The sequence below is a fragment of the Rhinatrema bivittatum genome, chromosome 1 (genome assembly GCF_901001135.1).
Source record: "Rhinatrema bivittatum chromosome 1, aRhiBiv1.1, whole genome shotgun sequence".
Taxonomy (NCBI): domain Eukaryota; kingdom Metazoa; phylum Chordata; class Amphibia; order Gymnophiona; family Rhinatrematidae; genus Rhinatrema; species Rhinatrema bivittatum.
Window position 1 is genome coordinate 625,436,965 of NC_042615.1, and position 12,401 is coordinate 625,449,365.

At 43.5% G+C, this 12,401-nt stretch overlaps 1 protein-coding gene across 2 annotated transcripts in view; it reads left to right on the top strand.

The window, feature by feature from the left end:
* The window catches only part of TMEM232 (transmembrane protein 232), a 512,842-nt gene that overhangs the window by 250,720 nt on the left and 249,721 nt on the right, over positions 1 to 12,401 (top strand). For both annotated transcript variants that reach the window (XM_029571869.1, XM_029571874.1), the window contains exon 12: positions 7,134 to 7,393. In XM_029571869.1, the coding sequence (XP_029427729.1) occupies positions 7,134 to 7,393 (260 nt within the window). The remainder of the gene's footprint in view (positions 1 to 7,133; positions 7,394 to 12,401) is intronic.

Sequence of the window (12,401 nt, forward strand, 5' to 3'; positions counted from 1 at the left end):
AGAAGTGAGATTATCCACAGTCATCTGCATCATCACTCAGTAGCCAACTCAATAGAGGGGGGAGAACCCTCCCCTGCTGGTTGTTGTTGCATCACATCTTAGGGAGACCACCCCCAAGACTATCCAAGGCATGTCCTTTGCCTATAACTCAACCTGTTTCTAATCATGATCTTGTGATCCTTTCCCTCTTCAAACCTCTCTCCTCCAAGGCTTCTCAGCTCATTAATGAATCTCCTCTGTAGGACAATATTAAAAGCTTTGCTGAAATCCAATTGTATTACATCTAATATATGGCCTTGATTTAATTTTCCAGTTACCTAATAAAAAAAAAATAATCTTATTTGTTTGATATGATCTGCCTCTGGTAAAGGCATGCTGCTTCGGATCTTACAAAGTAGATAGTTCACTATCCTTTTCTTCACTTGAGTCTCCATTAGTTTTCCCGCCACCGAGGTATGAATAAATGGCTTATAGTTTCCAACCTCTTATCTCTGTTACCACTTTTGTGAGGGAGTGTGTGTGTGTGGTGGGGAGGCAAAGACAGCGCAAGCATTAGACAGGACTAGGTGGTTGCCTAGGGTGCCATAAGTGGGCGGGGCGCTATTGGTGTACATGAGGGCACCAATTGTGAAATGCAAAACGAGCTATGAGAGCAGCCACAAAGTGTGGGATAGAAGGAGGTGGCAGAGATGGTGAGTGCGACTTGGAGGAATGCGATTTTGGGTTTGGAATGTTGGTCATTTGGTCGAGAGAGAGAGTGCAATGTGACTCTGACATCAAGGCCTCGCACCGGCGCTGTGGGGGAGGGGCACATTCATCCTTCTCCAGTCACATGAAACCATGCCTGACTCCAAAGATCTATTGAAAAGGTTCTCCAGGAAATCTACCAGAACCTCTCCGAGTTCCAATGGTTCTCTAGGATCATTCTACTCAGCCCTATGGCTTTGTCCACATTCAGTTTTGCTAGTTCCACAAAGTCTTTTCCATAAATGGTATCATATCTATCATATGTACCCATGCCAACAATCAGCAGTCTTTCTCTAAATTCTTCTTTAGTGAATATAGAATAGACATATTTGTTTAGCATTTCTGCTTTTTCCTTGTCTCTCTCCATATATTGCTTCTTGTCGTCTTTCAATCGTACAGTTCCATCTCTGGCCTTCCTTTTTTCACTGACATACCTGAAAAAAAATCCTGTAATCTCACTTTATTGCATATTAGGGATGTGAATCGTTTTTGAACGATTAAAATTATTGTCAGATAATTTTAAAATCGTCCTAAATCGTTAGAGTGCACGATACAATACAAATGCCCCCGATTTATCATCAGGGGGATTTGTATTGTATCGTTAAATAGGGCACGGGAATTATTTGGGGGAGGGCAGGAAAACCGGCACACCAAAACAACCCCTAAACCCACCCCGACCCTTTAAAACCAATTCCTTACCCTCCCCCACCCTCCCGAACCCCCCCAAAATGTTAAATTACCTGGTGGTCCAGTGTGTGTGGGGGGGGGGGGGGGTCCCGGCGCGATCTCTCGCTCTCGGGCCATCGGCGCCATTTTGGCTGCCACTAATTAAAATGGCGCCGATGGCCCGATAAAAAAAAAAAACCCACCCGACCCTTTAAATCGACCCCCCTTAGCCTCCCCCACCAGCCCCTATAGGCTGATGAGTAAAGATGGCGCCGGCCATCCAGTGCTCCTACCATGTGACAGGGGCCAGCCAATGGCACGGATACCCTGTCACATGGTAAGGGCAAAGGGGCATCGGCGCCATTTTTTTTTAGAACAGCTGATGCCTGGGAACGGGAAATCTCTCCCCGAGGCCCCCCTGGATCTCTCCTCTCCCCGAGGCCCCCCTGGATCTCTCCCCGAGGCTCCCCTGGACCACCAGGTAATTTTAAACGGTTTTGGGGGGGTCGGGAGGGTGGGGTCGATTTAAAGGATCGGGTGGGTTTTTTTTTTTAGCGGAGCGGGCCTCCCTAGGTCTGTCTGGCAGGCTACAACTGCAATAATATATAGAAGTCCTAGTAGAAACACAGGCAACAATGCAGTCAGGCTACAAATATAGTATTACTTTGAAGAATTTGCGGAAACAAAGGTGCTCACATAGCTGGGTCTGTCTGGCGAGCTACACACATTTCATGTTGACGTGGTTGGTGTGGCAGGGCATCATCTGGGAAGGCCACATGGACTGAGGAACCATTTGTTGAAGCAATAGCCGTGTTGGTTTGATGTTTGTTTGCAATGTTGTGCGACTTTAAGTTAGACATGGGAGAGGAGAAATGTTGGATGTTTACTAAACAGGAAATCTTGCATGCTTATCTATCCAGGAAGGTGGAGATCAAAGAAAAAAGATATCACAGTTGTCTTAGATAAGAAGTTATATCCTACAGATGATCATGATCTATGGCAGGCAGCTGGGATATATTTTTTAGAGTGTAGACAGGAATAGCTGTACAGAATGATTGAGTCAATTGGTCTTTTTCTGCTGTCATCTACTTTATTACTGTTCAATAAGTCTTGTAATATTCAACAAATAGATATGCATGACATTTAGAAGAAAAAGTGACAGGATTATTTTTACAGAAACAATTGTACAAGAACAAGAAATGTGACTGATTGTAATATTACATGGCATTTGCAAAATAACAACTTCATTTTTTATAGCCAGATTCTTGCTAAGAAAATACACCTTCTGGGCTTTCATGCAGCCATTGTACTTTGAATATAAAAATAATTAAAGATCAGTTAAATACATTATTAAGACAAAAAGCAAGGAAGTAAAAAACAATATGAGTTTGTACTAAATAAATAGCATATACAGCTACTACTTTTTTTCTTTTCCATTTTTAAATCTAAATTCTTGGCATTTGAGGTTTTACACATGCAATCAATAGTTATTTATTTTATACTGCTATATCTGCCCAGGTTTATATTTGGAAAAGAACAGATCTACTGTAATTAAACAATGCTTAGACCCTGAGTTTCAAGTGGCTTATGTGCATAAAACCATGTTTTAAGTGCATAAGTGGTGGTTTGAAAATGAACAGGGAGCCAGTGAATGGAAACTGATTTTGTATGTACTTTTACATACCTTGGGAGTAGGCATTCTGAAGGGTGGAACTGAGGTGGGGATATGATTTATGTTCTTGGAGCTGTTGTAACTTTGAACATGGATAGTTCCAATGTACTTGGCCAATTACAGAAGGATTTTCAAAACAAACATGCATATAAGTTCGTTTTGAAAATCCTTGGTAAAATCTGAGGCACTTTATCACTATGAGGGAAATTATAAAATTGTCCTCCCTAGTTCTAAAAATGCAAACTTCTCCTATTCAGCAATGGATACTGACTGGTTGGTATGGCCTTACAGAAAAATAGGGCAAACTTCAGACAAAATATATCTTAGAGAAGAGATATATGGCATTTTTCTCAATATAGTTATCATTAAGTACAACTTAATGTATTTGTAAAATCATACTTAGTTCTGAAAATAGTAATAAAGGTGCATCAACAAATATTTCCCATAAAAGAAACAAAACCAAAACAAACTATGATATCACAAAATACAGACTTCAGTCATTAATTATGTGGTTATTGCTACCATTTTTATTCCATCTTTCAGTATTCTTTAGAGTACAATCCATCTGGCCAGAATTGCAGCAGCTCAGTTACATGTTTGTTGTGAATAGAAGTATTGGGCTCTCGCCGAATGCGCAAAAGCCCACCCAGTAACGCGGAGGCGCTGGGAAACCTGCAGGCCCGACCCTCATACTGCCCCGCCGATCGCAGTCGGCGGCGAGTGCAGCACACCTATCCCACAATACCTGCGGTGATGTCAGCAGGCTGCGACGCCATGATGGGTCATGGCCTGATGACATTGCCGCACCAACAAAAGACCCGCTCCCTCCCCATGCCGCCCTCTTTGATCCTGTGCTGCCACCATTATCAGATCGGTTGCCGCGACCAGGCCAGAAAATGTGGGAGATCCTGGCCCTAGCCACGATCTCGGGTATTCGCAGCAGTCGGTGATCTCGGGTCCTTGTGGCACCGATTGGGCCCCTGCAGCGGTCGGATCCTTGCCGCGATCGGGCAAGCAAGAAGCAATACCTCCCCTGTCACCAGCAATGGAGCTCCTGCCAGCATTGGGCTGAAACTGCAAATATAGCAGAAGGTAGCCGAGTTACTAAGGGAGGTGGTGCTAACTAGCTTGAAGCTAAACATAGTAATAGGGGTGCGACACATCCCAGGAATGCATAATGGGATTGCTGATGCTTTGTCAAGAGCTAAATGGGATTTGTTTCGAAAACAGGTACCATGAGCGGACAAGGAAGGCATACCAGTTCTGGAGCATCTGTGGAACTTTGGGACAGTACCATAAGAGACCTCCTTCAGCGATCTGTAGCCCCGGCAACATGGAGCCCTTACTGTAAGGCCTACGAGAACACATCAGAATTTCTGAAAGAGTGGGGTTGGGGTAGAAGGACCGGAGCCTGAGGAGCTAATCATCAGATTTATTGTCTGGGCCAAAGAGAGTAGAAAATCCAGGGGTGCTGTAACAAATCAGTTGGCAGGATTCACTTTCTTTGCAAAAGTGAGGGGTTGGGGTGATATATAATTTAAATGACTGCCACTGTACAGTATTTTCAGAAAAAAACTCCCTCAAATGAAGACGCCTAAAAAACTTATGAAGCTCAATTCAGGTGGAACAGGCATCATACTTACACGTAGGTACAAAAGAAAAACCTTTATTTAGTACATTCACGCAGACTGTTTCCCTCTTACCAGATACCAATTCACAGCAATATTGAACTTAGCCTTATCAGAAATCAGATGCAATCTTAAGGATTTTGGGACACATTCCTTCAGAATAGGGGCGGTCACTAGCGCCTCCCAGTCAGGGCTGAATATAGAAACCATTCAGAAAATAGGGAGATGGAAGTCAGACGCAGTATGCTCTTATGTCAGAACAGGTCGAATATGAGTCTATAACCTTTCTTTGGCCTTTTTTGCAGAATTATTGCAACGGCAAAGGAATGTCTGGATTGTTGGACACCCCTTTGTTCATTGGGCAGCAAAGAGGGTCGAAAACTGTTCCTATGGGTCACATTTAGGTTTGGCGGTGCAGAATGTTCACTTAATTTGGATAGGGGAGCAAGGAATGACATGGGATCAGTTGATGTCTTTTTTACAACTGAAGAAAAATATGATGGGCGAACCTGAGGTCATCGTTATTCACTTAGGCGGTAATGACCTGGGGAAATCATTGTGTGTGCAGCTGATTCGACTCATGAAGAATAACTTGAGGGACTTGGTTTCATGGTTCCCAAAGACATGTTTCATGTGGTCCAATATGATCCGTCGGCTGAACTGGTGAAACAGTAGGTTATGGAAAAGAGGGTGCAGAAAGGTTAACCAGCAATTGGGGCGATGGGCTTCCAGGTTATGGGGGGGGGGGGGGGGGTGCCATATATCGCATGGTTGGGCAGATGTTCTCTGCAAAGGATTGTTCAGGCCAGACCAAATTCATCTTTCGGATATTGGGTATGATCTGTTCAACAACGCAATACAGGAAGCTATAGCCGATTTTCTGAAGTGAAGAGGCTGCAGCTTTGGGGTGCATGAGGCAAGAACCACTACCTCATGCCGGTAGTAAGAACATAAGAACATAAGAAAATGCCATACTGGATCAGACCAAGGGTCCATCAAGCCCAGCATCCTGTTTCCAACAGTGGCCAATCCAGGCCATAAGAACCTGGCAAGTACCCAAAAACTAAGTCTATTCCATGTAACCATTGCTAATGGCAGTGGCTATTCTCTAAGTGAACTTAATAGCAGGTAATGGACTTCTCCTCCAAGAACTTATCCAATCCTTTTTTAAACACAGCTATACTAACTGCACTAACCACATTCGCTGGCAACAAATTCCAGAGTTTAATTGTGCGTGGGGTTCGAGTCACTGGGATGAATTTACAGGCTTTGGATGGGCCCCCCTTGCTTGGAGGTCACGGCGATGGGGGCCGGGTTAAGTGGGCTACCTTGCTAGGAGACACAACAGGCGGTACTGGTGTCATGGTTGGTATCAGATGGGGATATCGTCTCGTGCTGAGAATTGTAGTTATGTGTTTGATGTTAAAAATAAATCTGTGGACTCTTCATCCATAAAAAAACTCTTGTGTAATCTTTTGTTAAAGGCAAAAGTCGCAGTCATGGATCTCCACGTTAGGGTTTATAGTTGTAAATATGGTCTCTTCTTTCTCTCTCACTGCTTGCTCCCAAGAAAAATGCACACTCTGTATGGCAAAATAATATCAGTCTGAGGGAAGTAGGAGATGGAGGAAGGCATAGGAAAGGACATTTTCACATATGATCTGATCCCCCATGAGTCTTCAGTGCATGTTCAGGTTTAGTTCAAAAGGAAAAACCTTTAAGAGTTGGTAGTCTGATGGCCCTTTCAACATATCCTAGCCCTACCCTACCTATTTTTGCAGCGCTCGGACATGTAGACTCTAGGTACCTGTTCAATAGGACACTTTACAAAATTGTGAATTTAACAAAATTGCTCTATTTGTATTTTTTTGCACAAAATAATACAAATGGATCACTTGACTATTTGCTTTCATTTTTCCTAATTGCAGTGAAATCTACAGAAAGTCATTCTTCAGAACAGTGTAGTAGAATGGGTAATGGGTTATAATAGAATTTTCTTCAAAATTTTGTAGTTGTATTGAGTTTGAAACATTTTTTACTTTATCCTTGATTTTTAAATTATCCTTAGAGGTAATTATCTGGTTTTATACTAAAATTGGATGGCCTAGTTATAAAAAAAAAATCTATTCATCACTAAAATATTGAAAGGTGAGCATCTTTTATTATTTTGTACAGAAGTTGATGACTTTAAAGACACAAAAGAACAAATCTGATTATTCAGTATCTTATTGTGTTTTAGGCTGCACAATAACTCCATGTATATTTTACTTCTAAATCTAACAAGAATATTAATCAAAGTATGTTATGAACAAGAGAAGCAATCATTGTCTGGCTTAGAATTCTTTTATGCATTATACTTCATTTTTGTGGACTTTGTTAAGTGTCAAATTCTAACATGCTTTCTTTTCTTCTTTTGACAGGCTGAGATAAATGGTCCAAGCAACCCTTTCACTACTAAAAGTGGAAAAGCTCTGTCAACAACTAGAAGCTTAGCTTCCTTCCAGTATGTGGGCTGGAGACTTGCTAATGCTCTCTGCCAGCTTTTTTTACCTGCTGTTCGTTACATCCCTTTCCCAATGAAACCAGTACCAAGAAAGTCTCAAATTCAACATCCTCAATCCAAGCATCACAAAGTGGAAAAGAAAGTGGCACATCTCTCCTCAAGATATGAAACACTTCAGTATGTACTTTTCCCTTTTTATTCACTTCCTTTCTCTCATTTGATCACAGTAGCATAGTAATGATAGCAGATAAAAACCAGCTGGCCTGGAGGTCATATGATTTGGGGAAGACATGTTTCCCAAAGCTCTGGGTGCCTTCCCTCTAGATCCAATATCATCTAGATAAAACTATCTCCTCTTACCTGTGATTAGTTCTTGGTGGTGGCTCTGGTTCATCCTTGACTGTGTGGGTTGTTCACTACTGAGGTATGTCTACCCATTTGACAAAAAAAGAAAAAGAGAGATTGAGTGTAACAGAGGGGAAAATGACTGCCACTAAAGACCCTGCTCCAATGGTAGTGCTCAATGAAACCGTCATGGCTGATCTTACAGCAGCAATGGTAGCAGCTTTGTCAATCAAATTTGAAGCTCTTTCAAAGCAAATAGTGGATATTAAATGCTCCCTGTCAGAATTTCAATTGCGATTTGAAATCATTGAGGGCCGAGTAGGCCTTGCTGAAGATGACATACTCGTGCTGACAGTGAAGGTAATCAAACTATGAAAAATTGATTGAAGCTCAGGAAGCCAAGATAGACGACCTTGAAAACCGGTCCAGACACTCTAATTTGTGGTTTGTAGGCTTTGCTGATAATATCTGTGATGGGAAGCTGCATGAGATTCTGGAACAATGGATTCCTTCAGAGTTGGATCTGACTGATCTAGTGGATCGCCTCAGATTGAGCGTGCACATTGTGTGGGCTCCATGTTTGTAGATAAGTCAAAGCCGAGAATAGTCTTAGCAAAATATTTGAACTATGCACATAAGGTTCGCATTCTTCAGAATACCATAAGCACAAAGAGGTCTTACTTGATAGCCAGCATATACTAATTTTTCAAGACGTTTTGGCACAGGTTTCAGCCTTGCATAGAGAGTTCAGGCTGATTTGCTCTGAACTCATGAAGCTACAACTGCAGTTCACCTTGATCTGCCCTGCCAAACTAAAAGTCTGGTTTGCTCAAGGGATACATTTGTGTGAGTCAGTGAAAGAAGCCAAAGCTTTTTTGCAATCATTATTGAAACAGCCCGACACCAAGACCAATGCCTGAAAAAGGTCTGTGGACTGAACTGGCTTTGCTTTTGTTTTCTTTTTTTTTTAACTACTTGCAACCATATGGGGAAAAGAAAATAATAGATACAAAGCTCTGATGTCTGGTACTGTATTAGGGATGTGAATCGTGTCCTCGATCGTCTTAACGATCGATTTCGGCTGGGAGGGGGAGGGAATCGTATTGTTGCCGTTTGGGGGGGTAAAATATCGTGAAAAATCGCAAAACCGGCACATTAAAACCCCCTAAAACCCACCGTTTGGGGGTGGGTTTTAGGGGGTAAACCCCCCTAAAACCCCCGTTTGGGGGGGTAAAATATCGTGAAAAATCGCAAAACCGGCACATTAAAACCCCCTAAAACCCACCCCCGACCCTTTAAATTAAATCCCCCACCCTCCCGAACCCCCCCCAAATGACTTAAATAACCTGCGGGTCCAGCGGCGGTCCGGAACGGCAGCGGTCCGGAACGGGCTCCTGCTCCTGAATCTTGTTGTCTTCAGCCGGCGCCATTTTCCAAAATGGCGCCGAAAAATGGCGGCGGCCATAGACGAACACGATTGGACGGCAGGAGGTCCTTCCGGACCCCCGCTGGACTTTTCGCAAGTCTCGTGGGGGTCAGGAGGCCCCCCACAAGCTGGCCAAAAGTTCCTGGAGGTCCAGCGGGGGTCAGGGAGCGATTTCCCGCCGTGAATCGTTTTCGTACGGAAAATGGCGCCGGCAGGAGATCGACTGCAGGAGGTTGTTCAGCGAGGCGCCGGAACCCTCCAAAATGGCGCCGGCTGAAGACAACAAGATTCAGGAGCAGGAGCCCGTTCCGGACCGCTGCCGTTCTGGACCGCCGCTGGACCCGCAGGTTATTTAAGTCATTTGGGGGGGGTTCGGGAGGGTGGGGGATTTAATTTAAAGGGTCGGGGGTGGGTTTTAGGGGGTTTTAGTGTGCCGGCTCACGATTCTAACGATTTATAACGATAAATCGTTAGAATCTCTATTGTATTGTGTTCCATAACGGTTTAAGACGATATTAAAATTATCGGACGATAATTTTAATCGTCCTAAAACGATTCACATCCCTATACTGTATTATGGAAAATAATCATTTACTCTGTTACAACTCACATTGTACAACAGTACCAGTTTTACTTTGTGATGTTGAATCAGAATTGCTTATTTTTCTATGTTTTATTTTTTGTTTTTTTATGCTATTAAAATTTTCAATGTCTCTGTGTTAATCATTTATCAAATTGCCATAGCTCCTCCGGTAAAATCTTTACTTAAAACTTTATCTCATCTAAAGGTATTAAACATCCTATAAACTGTGTCAGGCAGTAGTTATTCTTGACAGCAGCTTCCTGGTTTAAATGATCACTCCAAGTAATAAATCATGCTCTCCCGACACTGCCAGTGTTTTGATTCTTAGCATCTGCTTCAGGGGCTGGAGAGCCAAGTGCAGACAAAAATAAACACTTAGGGTCAGATTTTCAAAGGCTACGCGTGTAACAAACGCACGGAACCTGAGGAAATCTGCCCCTGTGCGCACCAAGCCGATTTTGCATAGGCTCGGCGGCGCGCACAAGCCCCGGGACGCGCGTATGTCCCGGGGCTTGCTAAAATGGGCGGTCCGGGGGCTTGCCCAGGGGGCATGTCTGCGGTCCAGGGCAGTCTGGGGGTGTGGCAGAGTGCCCCGACACAGCAGCCTGTGTCGAGACCTGGCCAGCCAGCGCACGAAAGTTACGCCTGCGAGAGGCAGGCGCAACTCCATTGAACAAGGTGGGGGGGGGGGGATTTAGGTAGGGCCGGGGGGTGGGTTAGATAGGGGAAGGGAGGGAAAGGTGGGGGGGGATCCAAAAAAAAGTTCTCTCCGAGGCTGCTCCAATTTCTGAGCGGCCTTGGAGGGAACGGCCTAATTACCTAATTATTGTAACAATTCTGGAGACTTGCAATCTTGCCTCCCATATTTAATTTTTCACTAGTTACTGGTTCCTTTCTGTTAAGTTCGCTTCCTCCCTATTTTCTACTTATTATTCTATCAGTTATCCTGTTACCCCCCCCCCCCCTTGTTTAATGTAATTTCCTCCTTTTTGTTAATATGTAAACCGATATGATGTGTATTTTAATGTCGGTATAAAAAAAGCTGTTAACTAAATAAATAAATAAATAAACGGGGAAAGCCATCGGGGCTCCCTCTTGGGCTCGGCGTGCGCAAGGTGCACATGTGTGCACCCCCTTGCGTGCGCCGACCCTGGGTAGTGTGCATAAATGTACCCCACGCGCATATGAATTAAAATCGGCCCCTTAATGTTGATTGCCAAACAATCAACGTGAGGTACTCATTTTATATCACTTACTTTAATGCTATTTCATCTTCCTCTTTTAACCCCCACCTTTCTATCAGATGGCATCGGGCTGAATCATGGCAATTTTTAACAGTCTCCAATCAATCACTTTCTTTGCTGTAAGTGGAAGCCACCCCCTGCATTAAATAAAATCAACCTACCTTTTCTTCGACGGCCACTTCTAAGTTGTGATCAGAGTACATTTTGCTCAGTTTCTTAATTACTTTCCTCTAAAGTCCGCTTTTGATTCACAATTTTACCTGAATGAATGAATGATGCATTAGTTATTTTAATGTAAATAAAACATCCTTTGAAATACGATTATTGTGAATCATGCGGAATTGATAGATTGTTAGAGTTTATTTCATTTTCTGAACTTTTTTCAGAAAACTCCAGATCGATGAGATCTTCAACTGCATGAAGAAACTAAGTGCCAAGTCCACTTCACATTCATATCTTTATGGTAGATAGTTTCCTCTCACAAACTACCTAAAGGTGTCACTGGTCCATATGTGCGAAGATATTATAAATAATTTTCTGCCATCTGTATATGTTTGAAATTCCCACAAATATTCTTTCCTGAATTTATTGGGAATCTTTCATATTCCTTCTTTCCTAATTAGTATATAGATCATAATTTGCTGTTTTTCTGCTGTTATGAAAACAAGCACTGTGTTCACCATTTTTATATATAACCAGTATAAATGATTATTGCTGCTTTATATTAATATAAAACTGACCACTCTATTTCCTTATTGAGTCCTTTAGGAGAAACTGTATCCCAATAAAAAATGAATTTTTGTTCTAATTGAAGCAGATTTTAACTAAAATCACCACCTCTCATTGATGTTGTGCACGAGGTGGACCCTTGGGCCGAGGTGGCTACCCATAGAAGGGATCCTATGGGTCCTCACCATCGGCAGGCGGAGTGGGCTGAAGGTCGGAGGCCAACTGGTGCTTTACCAATACCAGCCCTCGTTCCCCGTGGGTTAAGTCTTTGGGTACCAGGGCCGGCTGGGCTTAGGTGGGCCTCTGTATGTCGTCATCGGTGGAAAGGAAGCGAGGTCAGCCCAAAGGCAGCAACAGGAAAATGGAGAAGTCTGTATTGGATGAGGCAGAGTCCCGGAGACCCAGGTGCAAATAGAACCAAAGTCAGACAGGGGGCGCCCAAGCAAGAGCAGGTCGAAGCCTCAATAGGCCAAGTCCAGGACGTAGACTGAAGAGGCGTCATAGAGCAAGCTGAAGTCAGGGCCAGCAGCAATCAAGGAGTGGTGGCAAGGCAAGACTGAGGTCTGGGCAAGAATAGAGTCTATAGCGTAGTCAGGCAATGCAGAGGTCCAGGCTTGGAGAGAGTCAATAGCGTAGTCAGGCAATGCAGAGGTCCGGGCTTGGAGAGAGTCAATGGGGTAGTCAGGGCAATGCAGAGATCGTGTCCGAGAAGGCAATTCAAAGAAGGAATGGAAATCAGGAATGCAGGAACAAAGAACAGGAACTGGAATTAGCAGGGATCAGGAACCAGGAAGACAGGAGAATCACCAGGAGGCAACGAGTACACGACCAGTGTGGAGACCTGTTGCAGGCAATCAC